Raw genomic sequence first — 16,080 nt, forward strand, 5'->3', positions numbered from 1 at the left:
AAATAAATGTAATAAATAAATATTTAAAAAAAAAAAAAAAAAGAATATTAACTGAGAAGCGGAAGCATACTTTTAAAAACCTCATTCTCTTTAATTTATAACTCCAATTTATATTTAATGAAGAAGGTGACATCAATCCAAAAATTGTGTCTATACGTTACTTAATGTTACAATTCTCTCACTTATTCTACAAGTTACTTTATATTACTTATAATTCTCTCACCTGGCTTATCATTTTTTTACTTACTTTGGTTTTATGCCTTCTTAATTCTTATCTCTTGATGAATTATCAAACATATGGATGTCTACTTAACAGTTTTAAATTAACTCAAAATAATATCCCACTGCCACCTAACATGCCACAAAGCTATCTATCTCCACATACTGCTCCTTTCAAGAAACAAGCAAAGCAAAGTGAAGTGGCATGCATTTATAATTTCAGCTACTGAAGAGGCTAAGGGGAAAATCACTTTAATTTGAGGCCAGAGTCTGAATTTGAGGGCCGCCTGTGCAATAGAGCAAGATCCGTTCTCATACACCTTACACACACAGCATGTGCCTAGCAGGTAAGAGGTGTTCAGTCCCAGCACAACAAAAGGGGGGAAAAATGATCCAAAATCATTTAAATTAATGCAAGCCTAGGTAAAGCTATTTTTAGAAACTATGACATTAATTTTACCACCATGTATTTATCAGGCACTCATCAAATGTGAGGCATCATGCTAAATATCAACAGTACAGCATGGGGGACAGGGAGATAGCTCAGTAGAATAAGCACTTGCCTGGCAAGTGAAAGGGTCTGAGTTCAACCCCCGGTTCTGCCAAAAAAACAAAACAAAACAACAAAACAAAAATATAGCATGACACAAAACAGACAAGGCCACCAAGCTTGGTGGCACACCCCTGTAATACCAGCAGTAGGGAAGCTGAAGCAGGAGGCAACAAGCTCAAGGCCAGCCTGGACTACATAGTAAGAACCTGTCTCAAAAAAAACAAAAACAAAAAACAAAAAACAAAAAAAACCAGGCTCCATCCTAAGCAGTTTATACTTTAGTAAGGGGAGACAAACAAGTAACATATAACAAGGAAAATAGTCTGAAGATGGGGAATTAGAGCCATAGACACAAGGAAGGTGAGGGCACACAAGGAAGGCCTAATACAGAAGATGTTTGGGCAAAAACGTGGAGTGTACAAGAGGATCAGCCTTGGAGAAGCAGGAGTGGCTGGAGAATATCAGGCAAGAGGAACAGCAAATTTAAGAGGTCAGGGAAGAAATACCTGGTCACCCTTACAGAGAATTTGCTTTTAATTTCAAGTAAAAGGGGAAGTCACTGTAAGCCTGTAAGTAACATGATCCCTTATATTGAAAGGTACCCACTAGTCAGCTAAGACCAGCCTGTGCATACTCCAGCAATCCACAGGGAAATGACAGTGGACTGGCCCAGGGAGTAGCTGTGGATGTCCTAACAAATGGTCTGATTCTGAGTGTATTTTCAGTGCAGCCAATAGGATTTCTAGAGGTGTAGAAGATGATTCCAAGGCATCAGGCCTGGTTGGTTAGAAAGAGGTCAGGGAGTTGTCACTAGCAGAGATCACTAAAGGAGGGACAGATTGAAGGGAAATTGGGGACTGGACATGAGATATAGAGGGTTATGACTGAATTAACTTTGCAAGGGCTACCAGTCACCCAGTAGATGTCTAATGAAGATTTCAGAAACAGTAGTGTATTCATGTCCAGAGTTCAAAGACCTCAGGGTTTAATATGTACATCTGGAGATATCAGAATATTGCTATTATTTAAAAATCCATAAAAGTGGATGCAATCATGGAAAAATGGGTATAAACAATACAGGAATGAGGCTCAAAGAGTAAGCCGATAGGGCAGTTGAGGGCCAAGAAAGAACCAGCAGGGGCATCTGAACCCTCACATTTGATGGGAGGAGACTAGGGACATCCTAGAAGCAAAGAGGAAGGACCAAAAGTGTGGATCACCCCAGGGATAGCGCTTCATATAGCCATGTTCAGCTGTGTGTGGGCTGCTGAGATGGAGATCAGAGTTATAAGCATATTTGAGAGGATTTACTGCTAAGGGGACGGAGACAGGGTGTTAACTGGACAGAAAGTGGGGCCAAGAGAAGGAAATGCCATCATGCTTCATGTTTATATACTGATGGGCACAACCTGGTAGAGGGAAGGGCAATGACAGGAGAAAAGGACACCCACTGGCTGAGTACCCTTGAGTGGGATGGGAGATAAGATCCCAGCCCAAGGAGAGGGCTGACTTATCAGGGGCCTCCCCTTTCATCTGGAATTAAAGGCAATGAGCTAGATCAATAATGGAAAATCTTCTAGAACTTTCAATAACAAACCTGCTTTGGCATGCACACCATTAGGTTTGCCACTACTGAAGATGGTTCCTCCCCAATAAGAGGGGGTAATGGGGATATGATGGATGTAAGGAAGCTGCTGAATGTGGTTGGGTATGTGTACAGTCTTCTTTTTAGTTCTATTTCTCAGTAAATCTGTGAATAAGGCCACCAAGGGTGGGTGTAAGAGGAAGGTATGCATGAGAGGGAAGGTAACAATTCAGAGAAAGATCAGAGCCAGCTCCCACCCAGTCAGTATGTGATGATCCACAGAAGCCTCAGACTGCCAAGGGCAGAGAGTAATCTGCCACTGTTCAGTACTCATAATCTTCTGAGAAGATTTTGCCACACATATTTCCCACTAAAATTCTGATGCTAACTTTCAATAAGTAATCAATGAAATCAACTTCAAATAATAAAACAAACATGCCACCAACAGCCCTATCTTCCAAGAACTTATACTCTGCAAGTGTCTGACTCACCTTTTCAAAAACAAATATGACTAATATCCTTGCTAACCCAGCTGTCCCCTACCTTGTCTGTCTTGACTCAACCAGGCAACAGCAGTCATCCTTTCTCTGCATGACATAGACTGAAGGATACACATGAACTCAAAGGGAAAGGTCTCACCTCTTACTGTCCTCTTTCTCCTGCAGCAGGCTGCTAGACAGACACTCTGCCAGGAGCTCCTCAGTAGAAGCTCCTCGCACCAGATCTTCTGCACTGAGACTTCGCCCCAGTTGGCAGCTATCTGCATTCCTCAGCTCTTTACAATGCACATGAAGCAGCGGAGTGGAAAACTTGCGTGCAGAAGGATGAAAAGTCTTTATTCCTAAACTGTAAGTACATGTTTTGAAATGCTTTCAATCAGTAAAGAGGCAGAAAGGATCCCTATAGCATCAAGTGAGGCATATGGACAGAACCACATGAGTTCACCTTGGGAGAATACATGCTTTAAACCCACACCCTCCTGGGCGCGCATACTGAGTCAGTCCTGCCTGCAGCAGAGAGCAGCCCTACTGTGCATGGTGACCCTCACACACAGCAGCAGTGGCAGGAGACATTTTCTATTGCTCCTGAAAGCTTCCACGATCCTGAGACAGCTGGATGCTCAGAGATTCTCAATTTTGTGTCTTGTGCCCCTACCAGAGTTGATTATTTTTCCCTAATTTTTTTTTTTTTTTTTTTTTTTTTTTTTTTTTTGGTGGAACCAGGGTTTTGAACTCAGGCCCTTGTGCTTGCCAGGCAAGCGCTTAGTCTACCAAGCCATTTCCCTGGCCCCATTTTTCCCTAATATTGCCAATTGTTCTTCACATTTAGCTCTTGAATCCTTCTGGAAGTAATGTTTGCAAATAGTGGGAGAGAGAGACTTCCCCTTTTTCTCCTGAACAAATGCCAGTGTCTATCCTTTCCAAATACTTTCACTATCAGTCTGACACCCTTATCATATATGGTTCTACTTCACAGACTTTCTGTTCTGATCCATTTGTCTACTCCAGCATCACCAGTTTTAGGTACTGTGCTGTATTAAGGTGTGTTTGTGATATCAGGCCAAGTAAGTACATCCTCCTTAGTATTCATACTCAAATTTTCTCAGCAATTGTTACAATTTCTTATCCTGATGAATTTTAAAATCAATTTATCAATACCAAGGGAAAATTATATTGACTTTCTGATTAGAAATGCTCTCTCTTTATGATCTGAGAATGACATCCTAACAGTACCATATCCACCAATGACAAAGGTAGTCTGTACCTCATTAATCAGGTTTTCATTGTATACAGGGTCCTGAGCACTTCCCTGAACAGGGGTTCAGGTCTTTCCTGTCCACTCATGCCCATGAATTATAGGACTACAGTGGTACCTTGGTTCACAAACTTACTTTTTTCAACTAGTCTGGAAGAGACAGCCATGTTTATATTTATGTGGGAAAGATGGCCATGGTCAGGTTTGTCACCAAAAGCAGAGTTCAAAAACAAAAACAAAATTTTGCCAAATACTTCTGTTTGCAAACCAAACTGATCACAAACAAAAGCATGTGTGACCCAAGTTGACACTGTATTCCAAGAATGTTGTGAGAATATTTAAATAGATTTAGGTCACCTATCTGGTTGCCTTTTTGACTTCTGGACAGTCCTGTGGCTTTAACTGTTGGTTATTGTGGGTGGACACTTGTATTATCTGGAAATAACAGTTCTTTTAATATGTGCCCATCTTGCTCATGTCCCTGCAGCAGTCAGGACTCCCAGGATAAAAAGGACAGCCTAAGACTGGTTTCTATGCATTCTTTCTTATATGTAATGGATTTGCTTTCTTTTTTGGTAGTGGTATGGTAGCTAAATAGCTTGCATTGAGTTAAGAAACTTTCTTTACAATGAAAATGTTTTAAGATTTCATAATCAATAGAGAAGGGAACTTTTGTACCCAAGTATGACAATAAATTTGTATCAGGATTGAGTTAGAAATTTTAAGAGATTTCAGGGGCCGGGGAGATGGCTCAGTGGAATAAGTGCTTGCTTGGCAAGCTTAAGGGTCTGAGTTCAATCCCCAGTTCCACCACAAAAAAAAAAAAAAAAAAATTCAAAGATTCTGAAATATCATTTATTTTGTTATTACAATAACAAATTATAGTAATAGATTTCTACTGTTAATAACTGCTTATTCTCCATGGGAATTTGTTTTTTAAATGTTGCAAGACTACATGTACTCACACTTTGCTTGGTAATTTTTTTTTTTTTTTTTTGGTAATTTTTTTTTAAGTGAGGTAAGATACCAGCTTCCTTATCTTTAGGGTCAGGTCCACCTGATAAATAAAGATGCCTGTAACTCGGGCTGGGGAGCTCAGTGGTCTAAGCACCTGCCTGGCAAGCAAAGGACCTGTGTTCAATCCCCATTACCACAGGCCATGCCAGCCCTGGAACCCCAGGTGCACCATGCTGGCCACCAAAACCAGACATGGTGGTTCACGCCTGTAATCCCACTGCTGGGAAGTCTAAGATAGGAGGATCACTATGAGTCCAAGCTGAGTAGCAAGACCCTGTACCAAATAAATAAAAGGTTAAAAAAAGATATCTGTAATTGTGCTCTAGAACAGTTTGTGAGATAACAGGCAAATGATCACAACATCACCCCATAGCAGGGCTGGATCTGGTGTTACTGGATGTTAATATCCATGACATACTTTTGGATGGAAGTGGTACAGTTTCACACTGCAACAGAAACAGATATTAAACATAGACCTCACCATCCCGGACTCAGCTGTAGCTCCTTCTGTGTCTGCATTCTGGCTTGTTCCCATGACAAAGGAACCTGGTATTTCTTCAGATGGTTTTTAAAAAAATACACACATATCTGACCATCCTCACTCTGTGCACCTGAGAAAAAACAAACATAAAAAGACTATCAAAAGAGCAACAAATAACTTCTTACATCGGCTCAAACTCACTGATTTAAGGACAGCCTTCTGACTGGTGTGACTTCCATGCTTGAAGGATATATATATATAATATTCATTCAAGGGTCACTCAAGGTCCAGACACACTTACATCCAGACTGGATAGGGCCAGGAATGACTCTCAACCACAGAATCCCCTCTAATTTAGAGCATGCCTAGGAGGTCTGCAAGGGCAGCCCAGGCCCTCCAGAAAACTCAATTCTTCCCAGTGTTTCTAAGTCACATAGATGTCACTTAGAGAAATCCTAAGGAAGGTAGATGAAAATTCAAGGGAAAAGAAATAATATCCAGTTAACATTCTTTCCCAGACCTGGACCAAGAAAGTCTCATGAGGACCTGGCCCGACAGCACAAAGCTTCAGCTACCTGTTGTGACTGGCAGCCTGGGGAGTGTCCAGTCCCTCAGCTTGTGGTTGATACACAAGGCAATGATGTCATCCCATGGGATCTCAGCAACCGAGGGCCCTACCCCCTGGCCTGGGAAGGAGCTCTTGCTCTTCCACTTCCGGTATGTTCTGCAGAGCAGGTTCTCCACCTGGGACTGCAGGATGGGTTGTGTCTGGCGTGAGCTGGGAATCTGGGAGATATACTGGACAACCATGGAGCACACAGGAAGCCAGGGCACTGGAGAGAAAGCACCTCATTAGTTACAGGTTTGACTAAAGTACAGGTGAGGAAGTACATGAAGATATTCTTGGCGCTCTACCTTTCCTCCACAGAGGGCAACTGTTTGGGTGGGAAGTCTGCTTCTATATGCACAAACAGCAGAACTACAGCTGGCAAGAGAAAGGACAGCTTGTTTTGAGGCCCAGCAGAGGGGTGCAAACAATCACCTTGGACAGGACCCACCGCTAGAGCAACCCTAGCAGCCGTGACAGCACTGGCTGCCCCAGAACTATGTTTAACAAGAAACCAGGAGCACTTTGGCTTCTGCACAGGGACCCCCACCTAAATCCACCAAGGTTCCAGTGCATAGGGCTTGTGCCAGGTCTTTCATTTCCCTTCGGGTTCCTAGAATAAAGAGCTCCAGTGAGACCTACTGAAGACCACATGCCACAGTTTTAAGAGTGCCTGAGGCCGCCCAAAGGAAGTTTGTGTACAAAGGCCTAGAGATGTCAGGTAAATAACAGATGGTTCACTGTCCCTATAGCAATGTTCCCATGGGAAAAGCAGCCTTGATGTAGTATGCTCACGGTAACCTATTGTCCTCTAGACTCTGTCACAATAGCCTGTAGGCTGGCCCTGTCACAGCCAGATTCCAAAGGAATAGTGTGTAAGCCAGAACTGAGAGAGTAGAGCCAAAGCCCAGGAGCACAGGTGTGTGGGCCTCAACTTCTTAACCTAGCCCATCTGTTTTGTTAACTAGACCTGTCAGACAGGCCAGACCAGCCTACGGCTGAGGCAAAATAACAGCCCCACTCCTTAAACCAAGAGCTCCTTCCAACCAAAGACAGATACAGCCATGTTCACGGTCAAAGTAGAGTGTGGACCTCACAATGGAGCATGCTACCTGCCAGACTGTCACTACAGATAGAAGAAATAAGAAGCGCTGGTACAAGTAGTCCATCCTTCCTTCCTCCTTCAGCATAGGTACATACCTCCAGGGGGTGGAAGGTCAATCTGTGGAAGTTGGAACCCAAGCACAGCCTGCCTCAGCCAGGCCAGGTGTTCTGGGGAATTCCAGTGCAGATGAGGAAGCAGCTGACTCCCCCCTACTTCAGCAAACTCGGTGACAGGCCAGGACAGGTCACGCAGCTGCTCAGAGGACACCACAGAGGCCAGGAACTGCAGCACACTGTTGAAGAGCTCAATGATGGTGCTAGGTTCCTGTGAAACCAGGGCACCCAGACGCCTTTCTCTTCTGTCATGGAAAAAACGACCACTAAACTCACGGACAACCCCATCCTCAATGTACTGAGTAAGGGTCTGGCAGCAAAGGTCAAGGGCATGGGGGCAGCGAGAGACAAGCCATTGAACTGCCCGCGAAACCTGAGAAGCAAAGACAGAGAAGCATAGTTAAATGATTCATGTTCATTTTCAAAACCACTTTCCTCTAGGGGCTTGTTGCTCTTCCCATGGCTGCCCAAGGCAGGTATCACTGGAGCTTTAGGTTCTTAAGTAGATAGGGCAATGCAAGCTTCCTGGTGGTTGATTTAGCTGTCTAGTGCCCTGAGGTACGCTAGATGGGGCACCTGCAGAGAGAGGGAGGGCAAGCTTCTATCCTGGCATAGCTTCCTCTTCACCACACAGAAATGGAAGCCACGTCTAAAGCTTAGTGGCAGTGGCTTTACCTCAAGCCAGGATGCCTTCACACCCTATTTTCTTTCTTCCTATACTATCAATCATCAGTTTTTCTGAATGTGATTGTTAACGAAGACTTCCTTTTTAAGGAAATCTCCAATAATATTGTTCTTCACATATTCAAACAATAATCACCCTAAAAAATTAATGTGTACCTGATGTTCACACATACAGGATAAACGTTCATTTTAATTTCACTGAAAAATTATAAAATTACAAGAAAATTGAATTTGTTGCAGATAGACAAATTGGACAAATTTTATCTTTTGATTCCTGCTTATTGTAGATGGCAGAACTAAAACATTTTGATGGACTTTTAAAAATGATGAAACATCCCTTCCCCCCAAAAAAAAAAAAAAAAAAAAAAAAAACATTGTCATTAATAAGACAATTTGAGGATTTTTTTTTGTGGGCAAAGGGTGGCCAAAACATTACACATAATTCCATTCTGGTAAAAGCAGACCATACGTCTGCAGTGCAGTCACGCCGCACTCAGTAAAAACTTGAAAGATGCCCAAGACAAGAAAAAAAAAAAAAAAAGATGAAACATTACCTTTTTTGTCCCTTGTAAATCACTAATAGAATCAGGAATTTCAATAACAGTGTAATCTGAAATTAGTTTCACTGAAACCAAGTCCTGCAGCATTAAACCTTCAAGGTAAAAAGACAGAAGTCACATGTCTGCCCTTATCATGTACACCTAAAACTTCACAGTGCTCATCCCATCCACCCTGCAGCTAGCTCATAAACAAAGACATCTTCACAAACCATCCTCCACTTCCTTCTTGATGGTGTCCCTTCCAGAACTAGGCACAAGAACCACAAGTGGAATTGGTGGGTGGAAGGGCTTGGCCTGTATGAATTGCTTGAGCTGTAGCAAGGCCGAGAGCCAGTACATGTCCTCCTCTGCAGCATCCTCACTCTTCACTCTGGGTGGAAGCAGCAGCATGAGCCCACTAGTTCCCAAGAGGTCCTTCTGAGTTGCAACAGCATCAAGGGCAGCATCACTGAGCGTACCATGAGCCACCTGCAAAAGTAGGCATCCATCAAGATGGAGTTTCCAGAGGACAAGCCAGCAGAGAATGGTCTGCCCCACAGCAAGTGCAGCCAAGTCCTCCACCCACCAAATGTTCACAGGCTCTAGAAGGCTTCAGAACACTGCTGGGGCAGGACTTCAGTGAGGCCATGAATTAGTGAGACAAACACTTTAAGTCAACAAATAATTTAGTCTCCAACCTGAATGTTTGAACCACATTCCTATAATCTTAACAATGAATCTTAGCGCTAGAAAGGTCCATTGTGGCCCCAAGCACTCCTCTGATATGCAACATGGCCCAGCAGGGAAGAAACCTCAGAGCCAGGGATATGGATAAGGATGCAGATGTACATGAAAGGAGGCCGTGCCAAGGGGAAATGGTATGCTTGCAGGCCCAAAGGCCTGGCTGCAGTGTCTTAGCCTCCACATGGCTTCCAAGGTGGGTATAGACTTTGAGGAGCCACCTCATGATGTCTTCTGTGCACAAACCACACAAGGCTCCAGGGACCAAAGAAGTATAAAGAATGTGGCTTCTACTACTGTTGCCACCATGCTGAGGTATAAGCAGAAGTTCCTCAATCACCATCTGGCCAAATACTTCATGGTATCCAGGCCTGCACATCCAGACCACCAGGAACAAAGTAGGGAAGGACAATGCCGAGGTCAAGATGGAGCCACAGAAGGAGGTAAAAAGCCAGGCAGAAAGGGGATAAAGACTGAGGAAAACAGAGCTGGAAAGAGAGCAAGATGGAGAAAAAGGGTGAGGATGAGAGAAAGGAAGACAGTAAAGAAGATAGGAAGAAATGGAAATTAAGCAAGAAAGAAAGGCAAAGGAAGACAATCAAGACTCAGAGGCAGGAGAAACTGGGGCAGAAAGCAAATTTAACTCAGAATCGGAAATGGAAGCAGAGAGTGGCCAAGAGAAGAATCCAGATGTTGGCAAATCACCCACTGGCCAATCTCACTTGGCAAGGGTGGTGAGTCAGATAATCCAAGTCAGTGGTCTGAATTCAGTGGGAAGATGGGAAGGCGGGAATGGGAAGAAGCAAAGGAAGGAGGGAATGAGGTGGCAGGGGTAAAAAAAAAGACCTGGGACAGAGGGACTGAGCATCACTCAGAGTTGTTTCTGGGTGTGTTATGAAGGACACTTCGTTAAGAACAGAGCCTGGCCTGGCATGTCAGGACCGACAGGAAAGAACATGTAGCCCAGCTCGTCCTCAGGAGACTCTGATGTTGTGCCCAGGATCACCAAGGTACAGAAGAAACCGAGGTCAGGTTCCCTGCACAGGGGCTCATGATGTTGGTTACAGTGTCAGCCCCTGGTATAATTACATCTGCTCGATATCAAAGTGTATGCTTTCTGACCTGTACTGGTGTTTTCCAAATAAATAAGAACACATTTAGCTTCATCTCTGAACACATAATCTCAAATCTAAAATCGATTTATGCAGATTTCAATCAAATAAGGAAAATTATACTCATTAAATAAAATTTCCCAGGAAACCAATTAGGCTTAGTATTATATGAACACCTAGAGGAACAAAAACCAGGCATAGTGGTGCACAGCTATAATACCAGCACTTGGAGACTGAGGCAGAAAGATTGCTGCAGGGCAGGGAAGTTGGCTCAGTGGTATAAGTACCTGCCTGGCAAGATTGCTGCAAGTTAGAGGCCAGCCTGGGCTACATAGTGAGTTAAATACCAGCAAGACTCTGTCTCAAAAATCCAAAAATAAATAAAAATATTTTTTTAAAAAGAACAGGGCTGGTGAGATGGCTCAGTGGTCTAAAGCACCTACTTAGAACAAACTAAGCTAAGCAAAGCACAGGGACCGTGGTTCAATCCCCAGCACCACATGCCAGCCAGCCCTACCCCCTGGTGGGCTGAGCTGGCCACACACACACACAAAATACATACATAAATAAATAAATAAAAATTAAAATAAATAAATAAATAAATAGAACAAAAAATTGAGTTTATAATAAAAAAGAGGCCAAGCTGAATGTAAAACAAGAACAACTAATGTTGGTGGACACAGTGCCACATATCAATAACCCCAACACTCTGGAATGCTGATAAAGAATTCTAAATCTAAGCCTAGCCTGGGCAACTCAGCCAAACCCTGTCTCAAAATAAAAACTGAAAAAGAGCTGGGAGTATAGTTCAATGTGAAAGCTCTAGGGTCACTTCCCAGTTTAAAAAAATTGACACACCTACAATATTTGAATGGTAATGGAATATTCATCTGTGACAAAACTAAACAAAAAAAGGAGATATAAATGAAGGACCATTTTGCAGTGAAAAATACATATATATATATATATATATATTCTGTACATATAAAATAGGATAGATATACAGCTACTTTCTCTTGGCATGGAAGCCACGTAGATTTGTATTAATAGTGTTTGGACAGGATATCATGTCTGCATCTTGTACTATGAATAACTAGTACGAAGACAATATGCAATGTATTAACTGTTGTAAATATCCTACTAACCTGTTTTGAAACTATCTCATTGCTATTTCTCAATAAAATTAAAATAAAAAACAACACCAAAAAAAAACCCAAAAACTGAAATGACCAATAATGAACTTATTCACTATCAGTTGGCAAAACATATAAAATTCATGTGAAATGTTTTGCAGTTCATCCCTCATGAGGTAATTACCAGTGTATCACTGAGGGGTTCAGGGCTTCTGAATTATACATACATCACAGGTGTACTTGTGGATTTTTCAGGATTGCTGAGTATGCACAAAGTTCTCAGGGGATCTGTGACAGGCAAAGCTCACTCCTTGCTAGTCTAGACCTGAAGTCCCTCCCAAAGGTGCCAGCTTGGCACCAGTGAAGGGTGCCAAAACGTGAAAGCCTAGTGGAAGGTCAGCAGTCTCCAAGAAAACTATGGGACTTTGGCGCCCTTCCTCCTCTTCTCCATTCCCCAGCCATGAGCTGTTCGGTTGGGCTGTGTCATGTTTTTCCACCAAGATGTGCTGCCTTATGATAGGCCCAAAAAGCAGTCAATAATGGACTGAAACCTCCAAAACTCTGAGCCAAAATAAACCTTTCTCTTAATAAAATGATTATCTCCATTATTTGCTAATAGTATTCATGGGACATCAGCATGACACAAGGAAGGACAGACATGATACTTGCTTCTGAGTCTCCATCTTTCAAAGCCACTGAGGACAACAGGTAGCACTTATACAAATCCAGTGCTGTCTCACAGTAAGGGAGAGAAGTAAAACATGGAGGTAGATACAGGAAGTAACTGTCACTCACCTTTACACACACACTGACAGAAATGGTCTTATCCTCTTTGCTGCTGAGTGCATTAAAAATCGTGAGAGTCTGAACCTCACCAGCATTACTGCACGTGTCACCAAGTGAGCCATTATCTCCCATGAATTTGACCTTTAACCAATCCGCTAAAATCCTGAGGGTAAAAAAAAATAACACTTAAAGGAAAATCTGACTTGAAATTTGAAAAAGACTGTCAGAAAAGGCAGGACCACACACCAACTCTGATGGTGAGGTTAAAGTAGAGGTAGTACCTCTATTGGATTATTTGAGTCAGATTAGCAGACATTCATGAAAATGAGTAATTCTAAAGTGATTTAAAAAATAAAACAAGGTAATTTAAGATTCCGAAACACTAAAAAGATTCCAAGCAATAAAAAATATCCCTGGAGTTTGAGATACATGTTTACAGAGTCACGTTTCTTTATAAGCACATAAGAATTCCTAAGTGTGATCATTATGTGTATCTAGAATTGTAACAATAGCCAGGCATGGTGGCACATGCCTGTAATCCCAGCATTTGGGAGGCAGGAGGAACAGCGGGAGTTTGAGACAAGTCAGGATACACAGTGAGTTCAAAGCCAATGTAGACTACAGAGTGAGACACTGTCTCAAAAAAAAAAAAAAAAATTGTACCAATAAACCTACTAAGAAAAAAATTTTAAAAACTTAAATGTATAATCAGAAAAAAATGACATGTTGCCTAGAATTCTTAGCAAATCAAAAATACCTGTTTTTGCTATTTGTCTCTCAATAAAATTATGGAAAAAAAAAATACCTGTTTTAAGAAATGAATACTTTTAGGGGTTGGGGAGATGGCTCAGTAGAATAAGCGCTTCCCTGGCAAGTGCAAGGGCCTGAGTTCAATCCCCAGTTCCGAAAAAAAAGAAAGAAATGAATACTTTTAAAATGTCCGAACTCTCTTCATTGTTCAGCTGTCCTGTGAAACAAACCTCATGACTTCCTCTTTTTCCTTAGCCTGCATGTGTCCCAACAGTGACTGCTGAAAAATAACATGGTCTGAGAACTTGAGGCCTGCCCACATTGGCAGGATGCAGAGTGGTGCAGCCACTGTCATCAGACTGGCACCTCCTCAATGACTCAAACTACAGTTGCTATGCAACGTGGCAGATACAGGCCTAGGTGCATCACCAGGAGAATTATGAAGAGATGTCCACACAAGTGCTTATACTTGCGTACTTATAGCAGCCTTATTCAAAAACAGCTGAAAAATGGAAATAACCTAAATGCCTGTCAAGCCAGGATAAGGAAGAATTGTGATGACTGTGGCTTTAAGTAAAGATCACTGGATCAACACTTAACATAGGTAAAGTTTATGGTATATGAATAACACTTTGATAAAACTTTTAAATCAACATATTCTCAGAGGGCTAATTATATAGTTCAGGCTGGCCTTGAACTTGTGATCAGGCTCCCAAGTGCTGGGATTATAGGCATATATTATCACACCTAGCTTTCTTTGCTTTAAATGTATGATTTCTAGAAGCAATTTGGTTGTGGAAATAAGGATATGTCATCTTTTTTAAAATGAAAAAAGTGTTTTCCTAATAATAGAATCACAACATACAAACTATAAACTGACTTCCCCAAGAATCTAAAATGTAATGGACTCTCATTGATAAACTTTAACATGACCCTCAATGATAATCCACTCTTACGTGATTCTAGACTAGAAGTACTAACAAGTATGTGAATAAAAATTAAAATCAAATCTAAAATACTAGCTTCAAATTTAAAATCGTAAGTAAAAGACTGTGAGTTTAAAACATTAACGATAAGCAAAACAGACTATGAGCATTAAAACAAAAACCAGTGCTTAGGGTTCCCATCACATGTGAGAGAGACACCCCAACACAGAACCGCCAGCCCCAGCAAGTCCCAGTGCTCAGCTTTCACACAGCCCTCCCTAGAGGGAACACCCCCTGACCTGCCAGGACTCCCTGGGAACTGCTCCTCTCCATCAGGCAACACCAGTACCAGCTTCCAAAACTCATGCTCCTGACTCAAAGGGAGGTGCTCGGCCACAAGTGAAGGCAGGTCCAGAGGCGCCCATGCAGCATTGCTAAAAAGGGACAAAACCACGGTTGAGCTTATGTGTGTACCACAAACAGAAGCAGACACATGGGAGGGGTTGAAGGGAGAGACAGACCTCAGCAGCCGCTGATGGAAATGCTGAACCTTCAATTGGTGAGCTGTCTTGTTTCTGAGCCGCCTCAACCTACAAAGAAAGGAGGAATGGTACCGTGCCAGCATCACACCCATAGAAGAGGCTCAATAGCAATTAGTGACATCTCTGAACAAATACTACCTAGCCTGTGTCTCCTGGTCAGGAATATTAAGAGACTGGGAAAACATTTTCTGATAAACAGATCAGAAGATACCTTTATTCCACAAATCCCATGTAAGTATCTATTGTGCCCTAGCCATGGGAGATCTATCACTATGAAGACAAGAACCTTGGCTTCCTAGAACACAGTCTGCTGGAGAGAACAGCACTATACTAGCTTGCAAAATGCATCAGTGATATGTTGCAGGGCAGACAGGAACAGTGACATGATCTGTTGTATCACTCTGGAACCAGAAAAGGTAAAGTGTGAACTCAGATCTGAAGGATGGAGGGCAGCCAGCGTGACTATTTCTGGGAATGGTAGGGTTAGGGAAGCATAGGGGTGGGTGGAGTTTAGTCCAGGGATGTTGACAAATGAGGTGCCTCAACCAGGTATCAGAGGACCCCACTGTTATGGGTGGAGGACTCTGGCTCAGTACTGGCCAATAAGGAGAAAGCATATCAGCTTTTGCATACTCTGAGGATGGAGTTACAAGACTGAGAGAAGGATGAGAGAAGGATGGCCAAGGATTGCATACTCTGAGGATGGAGTTACAAGATTGAGAGAAGGATAGCCCAGGATTACGACCTAACAGATGGCACCCTGTGAACAGGAAAGGGCAGGCTGGGAAGGCTGACTGTGAGATGCAGCAGAAGCACCAGGAACAGTGTGGAGGTGAAAACCAAGGCCCACATGGATTCACAAGAAAGATGGGCAGTGTGTACATAAGCTAAGACGACAAGGACAAGAACAGGGTTTCTGAGTCAGTCTACTCCAGAACCTATTTCTTTTAAGGTGAAAGCTATGTGAGGTCAAGACCTGCTTCCCAGTGTAGAGTGAATCATGAAAGATAGTCTTTAAAATGTAGCCGTCCTAGCCAGGGAAATAGCTCAGTGGCATACATGCCTGCCTGGCAAGTGTAAGGTCCTGAGTTCGATCCCCAGTACGAAAAAGAGTAGCAGTCCTGCCAGGGGTGGTGGCACATACCTGTAATCCCAGCACTCAAAAGGCTGAGGCAGTTGTATTGCCACAAGTCTGAGGCCAGCCTGGGCTACATGGAGAGTTCAAGATCAAGTGAAACTACACAACAAAACCCTTTCTCAAAAAACCAAAAAGAGGGCTAGGGATATACCCCAGTGGTGCAGTGCCTGCCTGGCAAGTGCAAGGTCCCAAGTACAAAAAAAAAAAAAAAAAAAAAAAAAAAAAAAAAAAACAAAAAACAACACCACACCCTAAATAAACAAAAACCAATATAGCCCTGTGCCTATCCTCACT

At 42.6% G+C, this 16,080-nt stretch overlaps 1 protein-coding gene across 1 annotated transcript in view; it reads right to left on the reverse strand.

The window, feature by feature from the left end:
* The window catches only part of Mcm3ap (minichromosome maintenance complex component 3 associated protein), a 48,941-nt gene that overhangs the window by 2,261 nt on the left and 30,600 nt on the right, over positions 1-16,080 (reverse strand). The window contains exons 18-26 of the mRNA XM_004631974.2: positions 14,628-14,696; positions 14,406-14,540; positions 12,440-12,593; positions 8,889-9,147; positions 8,674-8,771; positions 7,418-7,808; positions 6,186-6,443; positions 5,611-5,740; positions 2,997-3,203 (exon numbers count right to left, since the gene is read on the reverse strand). Coding sequence (XP_004632031.1) covers positions 2,997-3,203; positions 5,611-5,740; positions 6,186-6,443; positions 7,418-7,808; positions 8,674-8,771; positions 8,889-9,147; positions 12,440-12,593; positions 14,406-14,540; positions 14,628-14,696 — 1,701 coding nt within the window. The remainder of the gene's footprint in view (positions 1-2,996; positions 3,204-5,610; positions 5,741-6,185; positions 6,444-7,417; positions 7,809-8,673; positions 8,772-8,888; positions 9,148-12,439; positions 12,594-14,405; positions 14,541-14,627; positions 14,697-16,080) is intronic.

The sequence above is a fragment of the Octodon degus genome, unplaced genomic scaffold (assembly GCF_000260255.1).
Source record: "Octodon degus isolate 3935 unplaced genomic scaffold, OctDeg1.0 scaffold00045, whole genome shotgun sequence".
Classification (NCBI taxonomy): domain Eukaryota; kingdom Metazoa; phylum Chordata; class Mammalia; order Rodentia; family Octodontidae; genus Octodon; species Octodon degus.